Here is a 17,931-nt window from a genome sequence, read left to right on the forward strand (position 1 = left end):
TACGGCACAAACTGTTAATTGATCTGCTGAGGATGTGAAAATCACACTAATCACTCTACAGGCACTCTGGAGATTTTACTGAGACTCATTAGGATGATGTGGAATGAATATTCATTAGCAGACAGGATGCATTAGGTGTAGTCTGAGAGCATATTGTTTAATTTGTTTAATTTGAAAGAAATCCAGTTGATGTGATCCTGTACCATTCCATGATGGGAAAGTAAGTGAGGATAATCAGGCAATTCACTTCAAAATCACATCTAAACTGAAAAGTTATTGTAAGTATGTTATACAATGCATAGAATGAACACTCTTCTGTAACTGCTGACATTTCCCCCATGAGCATTGAAAGGGAGCCTAGATAAAGAATCACACTGACTGCTGAAGTTAGGTGATATGAATCCTCTTCCAAATTAATGTATCAAATGTTAACATCTCATAGCTTCTGAATTGGAATTTAATACAGCAAGCAGCTATAAAAATGTGTTGGAAGATTGTCAACTACATGTCAAATCCAGTCTTTTTATACATATTGAGTAAAAGCCATCTCAGTTAATCTACATTATAGAATTTTACATCTGAGGCACTCAGACTTCTAGTCAAAAGAGAGGAGTAAGCACACAAAGGTATAATTATTCTAACTCATTTAGGATGTGTAAGATTCAGAATGATCATGTCTTCAGTTTATTAGTTTTACTGCAGAGGTACTCAAGAATTATTAGTTGAGATACAGGTGTATATATCTCATATAGTAAAAGACAATCACCTACACTGTTGTACAGAATATACTGGCATGCCATAACATACTTCACCTGCTATTTGGCCACTTTCCACAACACTATAGAAAAGTTCAGCAGGTGAGGAAAAATTATCAGTAAATATATAAAACAAAAACTTCTAAAAGTTGTTACAAACATCAATTAAAGAACTTTGGAAATACATACATACATACATACTCCAAGACAATTTTTAATCTACATAAAAATGCATACTTCAGTCTGAAATAGTAAACCTACTAACTGTGGCAGTAACAGGTGAGTAACGTTATGTAACTCAACCTCATGAACTCAAATCAAGAGAGATTTGTACATTTTCCTGTTCAAATAAACAGAATGTTAAATATCACAGAACTACAAAGTCATTACAAAGAATTATATATGATTTATGATTTTTATACCTGCATTCCTAGTGTCTCCTATGCTAGTATCAATGCTAGTATAATGTTCCAGTTTAGTCACGAGCTGTGATTCTAATTGTCGCAGCTTATGGTCTTGGATAGCATTTTCAACATCTTCAGTGAACTGAATTTGTTCTGCCAAGGAAAGAATCTTTGGAAGAGAAAGTTCAAGTTACAAGAAGATACTAAGAAAAGTAAGTTTCTCAGTTCATTAGTAATTTCTTATTATATTTCACATTTCAAGTACTTTACTGGAACCATTTTTAAACACAGCCACACACTATGCTTTTAGGAGCAAATACAGCCATCATAAAACCTGACAAAAGCTAGCAAAAGCTTTCAACTTATCTAATGCAGCAAATCCCTTAGCTGCTCTGCAGCAGGTGGTAGAGAGGTTTTCCAAGTGATTTTTCCTGTTAAATGATTCATCAGAAGCAAGTTTACAAAATGGCCACTTGGGAGGGATACAGGAACACTGTTGGGAGTATGTAGGGATGCAACAAAGCAAGCCAAGGCACTCTTAGAATGGAATGTGACAAGGGATGTCAAAGACAGTAAGAAGAGTTATGAAAAAGAAAACCAGGGCCACATGAGGTGGGTGCCCTGGTGATGGGGATACAGATACAGAGCTATACAGATGGATACAGACAGGGATAGAGAGAAGGTGGAGTTACTGAATGCCTTCTTTGCTCCAGTCTTGACTGCTAAGGTCAGCCCTCAGAAACCCCACTCACTGGCAGTAAAAAGCAGAGTGAAGAAAGGAAGACTTCCCTTGGTGATGGAGGATTTGATCAGAGATTGTTTGGGTAAACTGAACATGCACAAATCCATGGGCCCTGACAGGGTGTAATCAAAACTGCTGAGGGAGCTGGCAGATTTTGTTGCTAAAGTCATGGAGAATGGAAGATGTGCCTGGAGACTGGAGGAAAAGTCAATGTCACCCCAATTTTCAAAAAGGACAAGAAGGAGGAAACTACATGCTAGTCAGCTTGGCCTCCACCCCTGGAAATGTCATCTTTAAGCATGTTGAGGAAAAGAAAGTTATCAGGAGTTTACTGCAGGGGGGTTGGACTAGATGACCTTTAAAGGTCCCTTCCAACTAAGTGAGTTCTATGGTTCTACTGTTTTGTGATTCTGCAATGACATGTTGGGCAAAGTGGCTCTAGGTGACCCCAAAGGGCTCTAAAGGTCATTTCCCACCACAAGCATTCTGCCACTCTGTGTGATTCTCTGTGCTACTGGCCAAACTGCATAAAAGAATTTCATGTCCATAACTATTTCTGCTTACACAGGTAAGCTTTAGAAACTATATTTTTAATCCAACTCTGAAAGGAGGTTTTATGTTACTGAGGCTTAGCAGCCCTGCCTGTAACATTCCACATCAATGAAGATGGAGATTTACATTTGATATATAGAAGGATGTCAAATCATGTGCTATGCAAAAGTCTTGAGCATTCCAAATGTTTACAAAAGAATACAAACACCACATTTTAAAGAATTTCTCTACACTAAAAGTGAATAAAATGGGTTTGTTTGAGGTTATTTTCTTCCAAATTTCTATGTACACTTAAAAAAAAACCTCAAAATAGAGAGTTAACCAGGTTGGAAAAGACCTTCAAGATCATCGAGTCCAACCTATCACCCAACACCATCTAATCAACTAAACCATGGCACCAAGTGTCTCATCCAGTCTTATTTTAAACACTTCCAGTGATGGTGACTCCACAATCTCCCTGGGCAGCCCATTCCAATGGTCAATCTCTCTTTCTGTAAAGAATTTCTTCCCAATACCCAGCCTAAACCTCCCCTGGTACAGCTTGAGACAAGATCACAGAATCACAGAAACACTCAGGTTGGAAAAGACTCTCAGGATCACCAAGTCCAGCCGATAACCCTACTCTACAAGGTTCACCCCCAAACTATATCCCCAAGCACTACATTCAAATGACCTTTAAACACATTCAGGGTTGGTGACTCAATCACTTTTTTATGAGACTTCAGAAAACAACTTAATTGGTATATCTAGGACTACACAGTGGCATTACTAGATCAGCTACTACCTGGGAAGGAAAGAGGGATGGATCAACTGAACCTTGTGATTTTTTTCCAGCAGCAACACAGTCAATTAACAATTTTTTCAGGGTCTCCTTCATCTCCAAAGCCAAACTGTTAAGCCATACCTGACAAGGAGATGAAAAAAAAAAATCTCAACGTTTACATTACAAAGCTTCTCAAAGACACCTGAACTATACTTGGATGTGATTTTCTTACCTCCACATCATTTGACAGAAGAACTTTATTTCTAAGTGGCACAGTTTCTCCTACTACAGACTTCATGGCAACTATGTATTTGAATTCTTCATCAAAGCTCACACTATTAATGCCTATTAAGCAGAAAACAGCAATAAAGTTATATATTGTTGAAGTCAAACATCCTTAGTGTCTAGTACCAGAATGAGAGAAAAAAGTTTGCAACAGATTATTTAGCACTGAATAACCTATTTACTAAATAAGTACATTTCACGAATAGAATAGAATAGAATAGAATAGAATAGAATAGACCAGGTTGGAAGAGACCTTCAAGATCATCACATCCAACCTATCATCCAACACCACCTAGTCAACTAAACCATGCAGCAACTCAACATCTTTCCTAAACTGAGGGGCCCAGAAATGGACACAGTACTCAAGGTGTGGCCTAACCAGTGCTGAGTACAGGGGCAGAATCACCTCCCTCCTCCTGCTGGCCACACTATTTCTGATACAGGCCAGGATGCCATTGGCACACTGCTGGCTTATGTTCAGCCTACCATCAACCAGGTCCCTCTCTGCCTGGCCGCTTTCCAGCCACTCTGACCCCAGCCTGTAGCACTGCAAGGGGTTGCTGTGGCCAATGTGCAGAACCCAGCATTTGGATGTGTTAAATCTCATGCTGTTGGATTCTGCCCATCTGTTCAACCTGTCAAGGTCCCTCTGCAGAGCCCCTCTACCCTCAAGCAGATCAACTCCTGCCCCCAGCTTGGTGTTGACTGCAAATTCACTGATGATGGACTCAATGAAATGAAGATTAATGCATTACCAGCAAAAAGTTTCTTCAGATGAGACTGGATAACAAGAGGATTCATGGACTGTCCTAAAATTTCTAGTAAGTCATCATCTCCAATGAAATAGAATCTTGGAAATGCTGAGCGCTTTTCCTATAAAAACACATAAATTTTGCTCATTTAAATTCAAACTTACTGACTTTCTGTATGGAAAATTATATTAATGTCAGCTGTACCTCCAAATATTCAATCAAAGATCTCTGACATCTCTGAAGCTGATCAAGTATGGTAATTAAGGTATTTCTTATTCCTGTCCGGGCATTCAGCGATGTTATCCTGTTGTCACTCTTGATATCTGACATAATGGATCTTAACAGGGGAAACACAAAATACAGTAATTCATAAAACAACCATTAGAACTTTCATCTGAATATGATCTATAAGTAGTTATGTATATAAAAGTTAAAGTATATGTCACATCATTATCTGGTATCTAACTTTCAGGCTTTGGTATTAATAATGAACCATTTCAGAATTTATCACAGTATCACTAAGGTTGGAAGAGACCTCAAAGATCATCAAGTCCGACCTGTCACCACAGGCCTCATGACTAAACCATGGCACCAAGTGCCACGTCCAATCCCCTCTTGAACACCTCCAGGGATGGCGACTCCACCACCTCCCTGGGCAGCACATTCCAATGACAAATGACTCGCTCGGTGAGGAACTTTCTCCTCACCTCGAGTCTAAACTTCCCCTGGCACAGCTTGAGACTGTGTCCCCTTGTTCTGGTGCTGGTTGCCATCTATGTTTCTCCAATGCAATTTAATAACAACCTTTTCTTGATAAAATTGCTCTACCCAAAATCAAGAAAATTCAATACTTGGCTTTTATTTCCTTCTAATAAGTCCAAACAAGACAGATCTTTCTATATTTCTAAAATCTCTCTTTTTATGTCCTTGAGTTGTTTGGAACAAATAAACCATCTGCTTCTCCCTGAAGTCCATCTGTGTACTTTCCTAGAGAACACAGTGCTGGTCTTCAAAAAGAAATTATTCTTGAAAAAATGAAGAATGTTCTTGCCTACACATGTCAAAGATACTACAGAAAAACAAATCACATTCCATACTACTAACCTAAAGTCTTCATCCACTCTATTAAAGCGAGCGTGTTCTTTGGGCAGGGCTCCACGACCAAAGATCGGTTCCAAATAGACCCATTTTCTTTGAATTTGGTTTAAATTCTGCAGATACTCATCCAAGTCTGCCAGCTTTTTTTCCCAGATGGACACTTTATCTTCAAAACCTTTGTAATACGGAGAGTCCTTGAGAGACTGTAGAAGGCAGCGATGTTCTCCAACTTGGTTGACTATGTCCTTCCAGTCTTTAATAAGCCTGATGGTCTTGCCTTGGCTGTCTTCATAATCTGTCAATGTAAAGACAGCTCCAACTGCCCACAGTTCAAGCTCACGTAATGCTTCTCTGATTATGATTTCACCTTGGGCCCGACAATTCAAATCCTATTCAAAAGCATGAACAGATTTCATTTGGAACTACAGAAATTTCAGTTAACTTTCCATTCAAAAATACAATGTAAATTATATTTCTATAGTAATAAAAACACAAACATACACACAGAACAAAACATAATACATAAAATAAACCACAAAATAAAATTCTAGTAACTTTATTTGGGATGATGCATACCTTAAGTTCTGTGGCTTTTTCTATAATGGCATCTGATACTTTCAGTAGATCTCCAAACAACAAACCCTCAAGTGTAGTACCTCGGGGAAGACCCAGAAGACGAAAGAGATCCAGCCAATGGTCTGGAGAAAGATGTTCTCCTCTTACATATTTTAAGAGTGGAACTATCATCTATAGGAAAAATGCATATGTGAATGACAGAATACATCTGTTGGAAGAGACCTCAAAGATCATCCAGTCCACCCCTCAACCCAGCACTGTACCAGGTCCATATACTGCTTAAACACCTGCAGTGATGGTGACTTCTGCCTGGGCAGACCATTCCAATGTTTGATAACCCTTTCAATGAAGAAATATTTCCTAACATCCATCCTGAACCTCCCCTGGTGCAGTTTGTAACCATTTCCTCTAGTTCCCATTGCTTGACATCAAGGAGAAGAGGCTGGACTCCTCACCACTCCAACCTCCCTTCAAGTAGTTGCAGAGAGTAATGAGATCTCCCCTCAGCCTCCTCTTCTCCAGATTGAACAACCCCAGCTCCCTCAGACACTCCTCATAGGCCATGAACTCCAGGCCCTTCATGAGGCTTGTTGCCCTTCTCTGGACATACTGCAGAACCTCAATGTCCTTCTATAATGAGGGGCCCAGAACTGAAAACTATACTTGAGGTGTGGCCTCACCAGTGCTGAGTACAGAAGGATAATCACCTCCCTGTTCCTGCTGGCCATAGTGTTTCTTATACAAGCCAGGATTCCACCGGCTTTCTTGGCCACCTCTAGTCTTTATGAGAACTGCATCTATCTGATTTGAGAGTGACATGCTATTCAAACAAAACAGCATTTACATTTGTAAACAGAGTGGTTTTTTTTCCAATTCCTGATTTTAATTTTTACAAAGCTGACAAAGACTCATTGCTAAATGTGTATCCATGTAAACTGTAGCGACCCTCCTGTTCATTGTAAGGAACTGAAAAGTTCTCAAAGGCAAATTAAACACTAAAACAATGTCAGAAGATATTTTGTTACATTTTAACTGATTTTGTTCTAAGAACTGAACCATGAGTTACAGAAGTTTGTCACCCAAAACTTCTTTAGTTTTATACCCCTTTCTGTAATTAGCATCTTACTCTATATTTGTCCACTTCTTTTTGCAACTTTACTGTCATTACAGTGTGTTCTTCCATCTTCCGCATTTTGTCATGCCAGTTAAACAAAAATTCTTCAAAGAGGTATGTTTTACTCCTGTATGAAAATCAAACATAAAAAGGTCGTAACAATACAGTACTACAACCACACACATGTATGTCCATGAAAACTAAAGCAAGGAAACCATACCTAAAAGTAATCCAGTCTTCTTTGGCCTTTTCCTCAAACCCTTGATAAAAGTCTTCATACAATGCCCAGACTTCTGCACAGCTCTTAATATCTTCACACACAACTTTTGACAATGAGAAGTCAGGCTCTTCCAGTTTAAAATGATGGCATTCTTCACTGAATAAAAAGATAACTGTATTATATATTTATGGTTTAAGGGATGATATCATATGGAAAAAATGGAGTCAGAGTGGCTGGAGAGCTGCCAAACAGAGAGGGACCTGGGGGTGCTGATTGACAGCTGCCTAAACATGAGCCAGCAGTGTGCCCAGGTGGCTAAGAAGGCCAATGGCATCCTGGCCTGCATGAGGAACAGTGTGGCCAGCGGGAGCAGGGAAGTCATTATGCCCCTGTACTCTGCATTGGTTAGGCCACAGCTTGAGTCCTGTGTCCAGTTCTGGGCCCCTCAGTCTAGGAAGGACATCAAGACACTTGAACATGTCCAGAGAAGGGCAACAAAGCTGGGGAGAGGCCTTGAGCACAAGCCCTATGAGGAGAGGCTGATGGAGCCAGGATTGTTTAGCCTGGAGAAGAGGAGGCTCAGGGGAGACCTCATTGCTCTCTACAACTACCTGGAAGGTGGTTGTAGCCAGGAAGAGGTTGGTCTCTTCTCTCTAGCAACCAGCACCAGAACACGAGGACACAGTCTCAAGCTGCACCACGGGAAGTGTAGGCTCAAGGTGAGGAGGAAGTTCCTCACTGAGAGAGTCATTCGTCATTGGAATGTGCTGCCCAGGGAGGTGGTAGAGTCACCATCCCTGGAGGTGTTCAAGAGGGGATTGGACGTGGCACTTGGTGCCATGCTCTAGTCATGAGGTCTGTGGTGACAGGTTGGACTCGATGATCTTTGAGGTCTCTTCCAACCTTGGTGATACTGTGATACTTTTTTAAGAAAAGCCATTGCTTCATTGAAGAACACTGCTGCCACCTGCAATTTCCTTACTGTCTCCTTCTTGAACAGAAATAATAAACCAATACAAGGGATAACTCTCCTGCACAGTAATCTTCTCCATATTCATAATTAATTTCTAGAAACTTGAACTTCTTTTTTTCAGTTATGAGAAAAGTGAATTACTTTATGACCCCAGCAACAAAGCTTGAAAGAAAATAATTTTTAGCTGATTGTTTCTTCCTGTTAAGTAGAAAGAATAAGCTAATTTTATTTAGTATCATATTTAAATGCCAAGCTAGGAATCTGGATAGGAAACTTTGCTCACTGAAGACATGCAACACTGAGCTTGCTGAAAGTAGGTACCAAGAGCAAAAATCCTTTCCCTTTGAACACCAGTGTATCAGGTAGGACACTTACTCAAGAAACAGGAGATGTGAGGCATTGCCATTTAAGTTTTAGGAGGACTGAAGTAAGAACTTCCCCTTTTTGTCCCAATATCCCAAACCTTCTCTAAGTGAGAATTTCAGAAGTCACAATCAAGCCTTTAGTTTACAGACTCCCTTCTTAATTTTTTTACATAGAATCATAGAACTGTCAAGGTTGGGAAAGACCTTTGCAATCATCGTGTCCAACCATTCACCTTGAGCTCACAATCCCAGCACTACTGATGAACCACTATCGCTAAACCATGTCCCTATAGCACCACAGCCACACGTCTTTAAAACGTTTGCAGGGATGATGACTCCACCTCCTTGATGGGCAGCCTGTTCCAATGCTTAATAACCCTTTCTGTGTAGAATTTTTTCCTAATACCCAACCTCAACCTCTCCTGGCAAAACTTGAGATCATTTCTCTTTGTCCTGTCACTTCTTGAAATTAAAACCAAAACAAAACAAAAAACCCCTTGGCTTGAGAAATTCAAGTTATGTAAAATCCACAGAAAGAACCCTGAAACACTAATGAAAAATGTGTAATGCAAATAGAATTAAATTCCTTATATTGTCTGTTGTGATAAAAATTAGTCAACATTTTCTGAGATACAATTGCTGCAAAAGATCCGTATGTTAATGAGTAAGATATGCAGGGAAATGTACATACATGAGCCTTTCTTTCATGGCTTCAAGTTCATCAAACTCTTTTTTCTTTTCCTTTATGATCTCAGCACTTTTCTCAAGCACATTCTGATCACCTGTTTCAATGACATCATCACTGGGCTTTAGCTGATCCCAATGAGCTTTGAACTTTTCCAGGTCTTGAAGATATATATTAACACGTGAAATTACATTTCCTTTCATCACTTCAGTCTGTTAAATAAGAGTTAAAACAAAATTCCTTCAATAGTTTGTAACTAAGATTATGACCAAAATCAAAGTTTCAACTTCATAACATGATCAAATCTTTGAAACAACAAAATTCCTGTATAATTATAGAATCATAGAATCAATAAGGTTGGAAAAGACCTCAGAGATCATCAAATCCAACCTATCACCCAACACCTCATGACTAACTAAACCATGGCATCAAGTGCCTCGTCCAATCCCTTTTTGAACACCTCCAGGGACAGTAACTCCACCACCTCCCTGGGCAGCACATTCCAATGCCCAATTACTCTTTCTGTGAAGAACTTCCTCCTCATCTCGAGCCTAAACCTCCCCTGGTGCAGCTTGAGACTGTGTCCTCTTGTTCTGGTGCTGGTTGCCTGGGAGAAGAGACCAACCCCCACCCAGCTACAACCTCCCTTCAGGGAGTTGTAGAGAGCAATAAGGTCTCCCCTGAGCCTCCTCTTCTCCAGGCCAAGAGCAGGGAAGTCACTGTGCCCCTGTACTCAGCACTGGTTAGGCCACACCTTGAGTCCTGTGTTCAGTTCTGGGCCCCTCGGTTTAGGAAAGATGTTGAGTTGCTGGAACATGTCCAGAGAAGGGCAACAAAGCTGGTGAGAGGTCTGGAGCACAGCCCTGTGAGGAAAGGCTGAGGGAGCTGGGGCTTATTGGAGGTGGTGGAGTCACCATCACCGGAGGTGTTTAAGAAGAGACTGGATGGGGTGCTTGGTGCCATGGTTTAGTTAATTAGATAGTGTTGGGTGACAGGTTGGACTCAATAATCTCAAAGGTCTTTTCCAACCTGGTTAGTTCTATTCTATTCCATTCCATTCCATTCCATTCCATTCCATTTCATTCCATTCCATTCTATTCATTGACGTTACCAAACTGAGAACGTTTCTGGATTTAATCTAAAAAAGCAGTGCATTTCCAGACTTATTAATATCAATATATGTAGGTATAATGTTGATCTTTCACTGTTACCTGTTCTGCAATCATAAGCTGGTGGCTTTCCATCATTAACTCAAATTTATCCCATGTAGCTCTTAGGTTACTGATAGTGTCTAAACCTGCACCAGCCACAGTTCGCAAAAGTTTGTTCTTATCTTCAGCCTCTTGAAACAGCAGAAAAATCTAAATTCAAACATACAAAAAATATGTAAAAAATCCACAAATCCTGTTAATCCAAACCATAAACAAATAATTAAGTGGTATAAAATCATAGAATCATAAAATACATTTGGTTGGATGGAACCCTTAAAGGTAATTTATTCTGACGACCCTTCAGTAAGCAGCAACATCCCCAAATAGATCAGGTTGCTCAGAGCCCATCAAACCTAACCTTAATGTCTCCAGGGATTGGGTATCCACCACCTCCCTGGGCAACCTGTTCCATGGTTCCACCACCCTCATAGTAAAGAAATTCTTATTGCCCCTTGTCCTACATGCCCTTGTAAACAGCCCCTTCCCAGCTTTCCCATAGGCCCCCTTCGGGTACTGAAAGGCCACTAATAAGGTCTCCATGGAGCCTTCTCATCTCCAGGCTGAACAACCCCAACTCTCCCAGCCTGTATGAAGCTAACAGATAGTAAGTGAAAAAAAGTAAGAGGAGGGGTCCTTCATGTCTACACTTTAGCAGAGGATATTCTGGATATCAAAGGTGCATTTGCTTTCAAGAGGACATGAGGTCTGTGGAGGAGAAATCCACTGACTGTTACTATATGCCCAGGAACCTTGTAGTGTGGGAAAACATCAAATATTCCACCCTGATTTTGTATTTCCCCCTAGGCAGCCTACTGTCCTGAGCCTATACAGCCACTCCATGTTCTAAACTAGTTATATTAAGCAGAAGTTTCCATACAGGAAAGCAATTACATTTATTTTATAGCTGTTGCCCTGCATATGATCAAATAGTATCTTACCCCTTCTTTTCGTTCATGTAGGTTCATGTATTTCACATTGCTTTCTGCTATTTCCTCTACAGTCTGGGGCCTAATCACTAATGTTTCCATAGCATCAGTGAGAAATGAAGAAACATCAGATAGGTGAGCTGTATAAAAGTCAAAAACAAAGTTATGATGGAGAAAGCACTTGTAGCAATTGATAGCCAAGAGCCAAGGAAAGGTACTGTGATATTACATTGTCAGATAATATGATAATGTATGCAAAACAATTTGCTTAAAAAATTGTAGACCCCAATCCTATATGCTGCTTCCACAGAGTTTATGCTGCACATTGGATTTTACACACAGCTTTTAATGTCTAATACACTGCATTAAGTATATCACAGTATATTAGAGGTTGGAAGGGACCTCAAGAGATCATCAGGTCCAACGCCCCTGCCAAAGCAGGATCACTTAGGGTAGTCCACACTGGAATGCATCCAGGTGGGTTTTGAAAAGTCTCCAGAGAAGGAGACTCCACAAGCTCCCTGGGCAGCCTGCTCCAGCGCTCTATCACTGTAAAGAAGTTTCTGCTCATGTTGAGCTGAAATCTTCTATGTTCAAGCTTGAATCCCTTGTTTCTTGTCTTATTACTGTGCACCACTGAAAAGAGCTTGGCGATTTAGACTGCAAGTATCAGAGGCTCTTCTGAGGATTAAACGTAAATACAGAATGCATTTATTTATGCCCTTTCAAAATCAGCAAAGGTCTTGTTTGGGTAAATGGAGAAAAACAGATGTTAAAATAGCTTTTGGAGTCTTTTGGTTGGTTGGTTGGTTTTTGTTTTTTTTTTGGTTGGTTTGCTTTTTTAAGGACACTAACAAATTAAAGCCCCCTTGCTTTAAATACTGAACATATTTAGAGACAAAAGCCTAATTAAGTTATAACTTTGCATTTTCCTATCAAAGTAGATCTGTCTGGTAGTGAGAAAGGACCTGCATGATTCCAAGGAATAAAATATTTTCCAGGAAACAATCAGTCTTTCAGACCAATGAAATAATTCACTTCATACACAAATCTTGTTCTGTGTTTCCTGTGCTGATTGTTCCATTTAAAGCACAAAACACTGGCATTTCTCATCAGCTACACTTTATTCCATTTTGTCTGCCTGTTCCAGGTATAGAAAGATCATCCAAAAATAGGGAAATATTTTGCACACCTTACCACTCTGCATTTTCACAATCTAAGTGACAACTTTGTGGAGTAAGTTCAGATTATTTAAGACTCTTAACGAAGTATTTCAATTTGGGAAAGAAATTTTCCTCTTTCAAACAGCAAATAAATTTCCCTTCCTGAAATAACAAATATTTTTTCTTTCAGATAGAAAAAACAAGCAAATCTTGCTCATAGATAGTTTTACATCTGGAACAGATGTGGACAAAATGAGTGAACAGCAAAGATGCACAAGGACATCATGGGGTCTTAGGTTCAGGCCAGTAGTGAAAACTTGCTAACAGATAGTTTCTCTGCACTCTAATTTCTGCAGCTCACTGTGCCTAAGAGTATAGTATTTTTTAACAGAGTATTTATATTAACACAAATATCCACAATTATGACAGAAACAAAAGGTATTAGTCATTAAAGCTGTTTACCTTGAATAGATTTTCTCAAAGAACTGACAAGGACATCATACAACTTCTGGATGAAATCATCAATTACAGTTTTCACAGGGTTGCAATTAACAGTTAAACAATCTATCCTGATGGTGCTTCAAGACAGAAAAGATTAAAACAATAGCAAACATTCAGTAGTTTATCTAGACATGTCAGAATCTTACAGTCATAGAATTCTTTTGGTTAGAAAAGGCCTCTAAGACCATCGAGTACAACCATCAACCTAACACCACCATGGCCATTAAACCACATCCTGAAGTGCCCTGTCTACATGATTTTTGAACACCTCCAGGGACTGTGACTCCTCCACTTCCCTCAGCAGCCTATTCCAATGCCTGACCACTCTTTCAGTACAGAATTTTTTTTTCCTAATATCAAATCTAAACCTCCCTGGCACAACTTGAGGCATTTGCTTCCATTCTATCACTACTTGGGAGAACAGACTGACCCCCACCTCACTACAACCTCCTTTTAGGTAGCTGTAGAGAGCAATGACGTCTCCCCTCAGCCCCTTCTCCTCCAGACTAAACAACCCCAGTTCCTTCAACCACTCCTCATAGGACTTTTCTAGACCCTTCACCAGCTTTGTTTCCCTTCTCTAGAGATACTCTGGAATCTCAAAGTCTTTTTTGCAGTGAGTGCCCCAAAACCGAACGCATTAGTCAAGGTGTGGCCTCACTAATATGGAGTACAGGAGCATGATCACATCCCTACTCCTGTTGGCCATGCTGTTCCTGATACAGGACAGGATGCTGTTGACCACCTTAGCCACCTGAGGACACTGTTGGCTCATGGTGTCTGCCAGCATCCCCAGGTACTTTTCTGCTGTGTAACTTTCAAGCCATTCTACCCCAAGACTGTAGCATCGCATGGGTTTATTGTGACCCAAGTGCAGGACTCAGCACTTGGACTTTTTAAACCTCATTCAACTGATCTTGGCCCATTGATCCAGCCTGTCCAGATCCCTCTGCAGAGCCTTGCCACCCAACACTCACACCCAGTTTGGTGTCATCTGCAAATTTACTGAGTGTGCACTCGATTTCCTCATCCACATCAATGATAAAGACAATGAATAGAACAGGCCTCAAAACACTGGGAAACACTGCTTGGTTTTGGCCTCCAACTGGATTTAATTCCATTCACCACAACATTCTGGGCCTAGTCATCCAGACAGTTTTTTAATCCACCTGCCAAGCCATGAGTTGCCAGCTTCTCTAGGAGAATGCTGTGGGAGCACTTGGTTAAAGCCTGGGTAGACAACATTCATAGCCTTCCCCTCCTCCACTAGGTGGATCACCTAGTCATAGAATGAGATCAATTTGGTTAAGCAGGATCTCCTTTCCATGAACCCTTGCTATGTGAGCCTGATTCCTTGGTTGTCCTGCACATGCCATATGAGCACACTCGAGATTCATTGCTCCACAATCTTTCCTGATACTAAGGTCAGAATGATAGGTCTGTAGTTCCCCAGGTCCTGCTTCCAGCCCTTCTTGTAGATGGCTGCCACATCCACAAACCTCAGTCATCTGGGACCTCCACTGTTAGCCAGGACTGAATGCTAGTCCTGGTTAACATATCTTAAAACTATAAGTCATAAGAGACAATCAAGTGTTTCAATACAGCAATTATTTCATGTACAAATATTTACTAAGTCTGTTCTTATCTGCCACATGCACTCCACATGTACAGGACTTAGCTAGAGAAATTGTTACAATATCACTGTATTTTGCAGTATGTCAGAATCAGCTCTGAATTTTGAGGGGGGTTTCCCATCATACCCAAGCACGACAGTAACAGTTTTCAGAGAAGGCTGTGTAGATAAAAGGGAATCATTGCCTAAAAATTGTACTGAAAAAAGGTAAATCTAAATATTTTTTAAGTACATCAATATTTTAAAGACACCTGAAATACTACCTATAACTCCATGAAAAACTGCTATTTCTATTTTATTATTACACTGAAAGTATCTGACATTGAGCAAACAAAAGAGCAGAGTTACACAATACCTTGGAAGACGTTCTGCTTCTTTCCCTCTCACTTTTAAAGCTTTGAAGTTTTTTTCCCAGTCTTGCTTGCTAGAAAGATGTGTCTTCACCAGACTTTCCACATCTATTTGGCCAATTACAACCCACTCCTTTTCAGCATCATTTTTGATTTCATGTAAAAGAAATATTTTCCAGACTGAAAAATGATGTTTTTTAATAATACTACAGTATCTTAAGACTTTCAAGCTACAGTTTCTTTAACCTTTTGGCTCCTTCCATTACCTACAGATTCTCCTAGTGCAAAAATCAGGAGGTACAAAATGGTTTGACTTATTCACACATTTAAGGAAAATAAAAAGAGATTTTTGAATGAGAGCAACAACACAGCTGTAACACAGAGGTTTCAATAGGAACTGTACTTAAGTGGTTAACATAAATGGACTTACTAAGCTTTTGCTTATATGCCTTAATGAATCAAAATCATTGCTCAATATCTAAAATGTCTGAAGCCTAAAATGATACAAATCTAGAAAAACAAATGTGAGTCAGTTAAACATTGAAAATACCTTGAATTGATGAGTAACATCTGACAGTCTTCTGAACAAGTCCTCTGCCTTACTGAAAGCTGTCAGAAATCCACTTGCATTTCTTTCAGTCATAACAGTGAATATAGACTCTTCTGCTTCACTTACTCCCCTAAACTGATTTGGAATGGAGATGAATCTCTTCATTTCTCTGTAATACCTAGCTCGTACCTCTTCAAAAGGAGGTCTGAACTGCAAGCGGCTTTGCCTGACAAGTTAAATAAATCATACAAAAATTAGCATTTTAATGTCATCTCAGACAAAGTTCTTCCTTAACAGGAAAAAAAAAGAATATATCTTACTTGAATATTAGATCAATATTTATTTCTGGTAAGTTCTCATTGAGTGCTTCTAAGCCCATTTGATACTGATGTTCAAGAGCTTTGTAAAGCTGATGATTCCAGTGCTGCCTCCAGGCTTTCATATCAGATGATTTGAAACCCTGGAATTTAACAGTGTTTATTTTCATGTGATTTTATTCCCTCAAACCAAGAAAAAAGTTTGTAAACTAAATTTCAAAAGAAATTACAACACAAAATCTGCATATACATGCTTATTTATTATTCATATTATCTTGAGAAGATGGAAAAAGAAAAATACAGTAGAAATACTGCACTTATTTGACTGGGGAACAGAATAGGATAGGATAGGATAGGATAGAATAGAATAGAATAGAATAGAATAGAATAGAATAGAATAGAATAGAATAGAATAGAATAGACCAGGTTGGAAGAAACCTTCAAGATCACCGTGTCCAACCTATCATCCAACACCACCTAATCAACTAAACCATGCAACTAAGCACCCTATCAAGTCTCCTCCTGAACACCTCCAGTGATGGTGACTCCACCACTTCCTCGGGCAGCCCATTCCAATGAGCAATCACTCTGTGTGTAAAACTTCCTCCTAACCTCCAGCCTAAACCTCCCCTGGCACAGCCTGAGACTGTGTCCTCTTGTTCTGGTGCTGGTTGCCTGGGAGAAGAGACCAACCTCTGCCTGGCTACAACCTCCCTTCAGGTAGTTGTAGACAGCAATAAAGTCTCCCCTGAGGCTCCTCTTCTCCAGGCTAAACAACCCCAGCTCCCTCAGTCTCTCCTCATAGGGCTTGTGTTCCAAGCCCCTCACCAACTTTGTTGCCCTTCTCTGGACACGCTCCAGCAAGTCAACATCCTTCCTAAACTGAGGGGCCCAGAACTGGACACAGTACTCAAGGTGCGGCCTAACCAGTGCAGTGTACAGGGGCAGAAATACCAACTAAAATAATCTGATGCATTAAAAAAACTAATGCATTAAAAAAACTAAGCACACCACATACATCTAAGAATACAGCTCTGCTACTGCTGAAGGCTACAGGAAGAAATAAACTGACTTACATGATACCTCAGAATAGCTTTGTTAAGATGACGCTCTTAATCAAAATCTTAATCATTTTACATGTTGATCTTAAAGAGTTCTGACCTAAATGATTCTATCATTCTATTCTAAAAGCTGGCAGTTGATAAATAAAAATGTGGTCTTTTCATTGTTTCAGGCAGAAATGCATTTTTAAGTTTTATTCATTTTTGTTCTAGCCTGTCTGGGGATCATTTATATCTGTACCAATTTCTTGACCTTGTGTTAATGGCTCACACACAGCTGATCTACAGGAACAAAGGTTTCCCCATTTCTTTATCAAATCCCTGCCATCTGACCAAGTGCTATTCTTCTCCTAGTACTATGACATACAAAAGATTATCCTTATCCTTCTCATAAGAGATATTACCTCATATGTGGCATCAGCTAGTACATAGTCAGTTTTCCCGAGCTAGCAAGTACTTCCTTAATCAAAACTGATTCAATCACACTGTGTTTGAGTCTTAAATCTCAATTACTGTTGAAAAGTCAAATGTTCACAGTTTGCAACACAATAGTGAAACCCTGCCTGTGACTCAAGGCTGGCAAAACCAGTTCTGAGCTCCTGGAGTCCATCTTTCCAACGCTGCTGCTGCCGGAGTAGATCAATATTCATGAGCGATATAACCTGTTCAAAGAATTTTAAAGGATAATAAACACCACATAAATGAAAGAAAGGGTAAAGTACAAAGAGCTGTGATTTCAATTCCATCTGGAAAGTATACCTTTTCAATGAAGTTTCTGTGCAATTTTCTGAGTTTTCTGTTTTCAGTGGAAAGCTGTTCAGCAGCAGCTTGGAGTTTTTGGATGTAAGCTTCCAATTCTCTAGGATTATCCCACGTTATCTGACCTTTTCCTCCAGGACCAGATTTTGAATGCTTGAGAAACATACAAACTTTGT

General features: G+C 39.8%; 1 protein-coding gene across 1 annotated transcript in view; it reads right to left on the reverse strand.

Annotated features, from left to right (window-relative positions):
* The window catches only part of DYNC2H1 (dynein cytoplasmic 2 heavy chain 1), a 180,336-nt gene that overhangs the window by 146,089 nt on the left and 16,316 nt on the right, over positions 1–17,931 (reverse strand). Inside the window, exons 14-31 of the mRNA XM_009896774.2 lie at positions 17,756–17,908; positions 17,560–17,658; positions 15,939–16,078; positions 15,619–15,844; positions 15,074–15,201; positions 13,047–13,162; positions 11,434–11,561; positions 10,496–10,645; positions 9,291–9,496; positions 7,262–7,417; positions 7,054–7,168; positions 5,928–6,098; positions 5,358–5,740; positions 4,458–4,590; positions 4,257–4,374; positions 3,449–3,561; positions 3,238–3,357; positions 1,178–1,328 (exon numbers count right to left, since the gene is read on the reverse strand). Coding sequence (XP_009895076.2) covers positions 1,178–1,328; positions 3,238–3,357; positions 3,449–3,561; positions 4,257–4,374; positions 4,458–4,590; positions 5,358–5,740; positions 5,928–6,098; positions 7,054–7,168; positions 7,262–7,417; positions 9,291–9,496; positions 10,496–10,645; positions 11,434–11,561; positions 13,047–13,162; positions 15,074–15,201; positions 15,619–15,844; positions 15,939–16,078; positions 17,560–17,658; positions 17,756–17,908 — 2,806 coding nt within the window. The remainder of the gene's footprint in view (positions 1–1,177; positions 1,329–3,237; positions 3,358–3,448; positions 3,562–4,256; positions 4,375–4,457; positions 4,591–5,357; positions 5,741–5,927; positions 6,099–7,053; positions 7,169–7,261; positions 7,418–9,290; positions 9,497–10,495; positions 10,646–11,433; positions 11,562–13,046; positions 13,163–15,073; positions 15,202–15,618; positions 15,845–15,938; positions 16,079–17,559; positions 17,659–17,755; positions 17,909–17,931) is intronic.

This window comes from Dryobates pubescens, chromosome 10 (assembly GCF_014839835.1).
Source record: "Dryobates pubescens isolate bDryPub1 chromosome 10, bDryPub1.pri, whole genome shotgun sequence".
Classification (NCBI taxonomy): Eukaryota; Metazoa; Chordata; class Aves; order Piciformes; family Picidae; genus Dryobates; species Dryobates pubescens.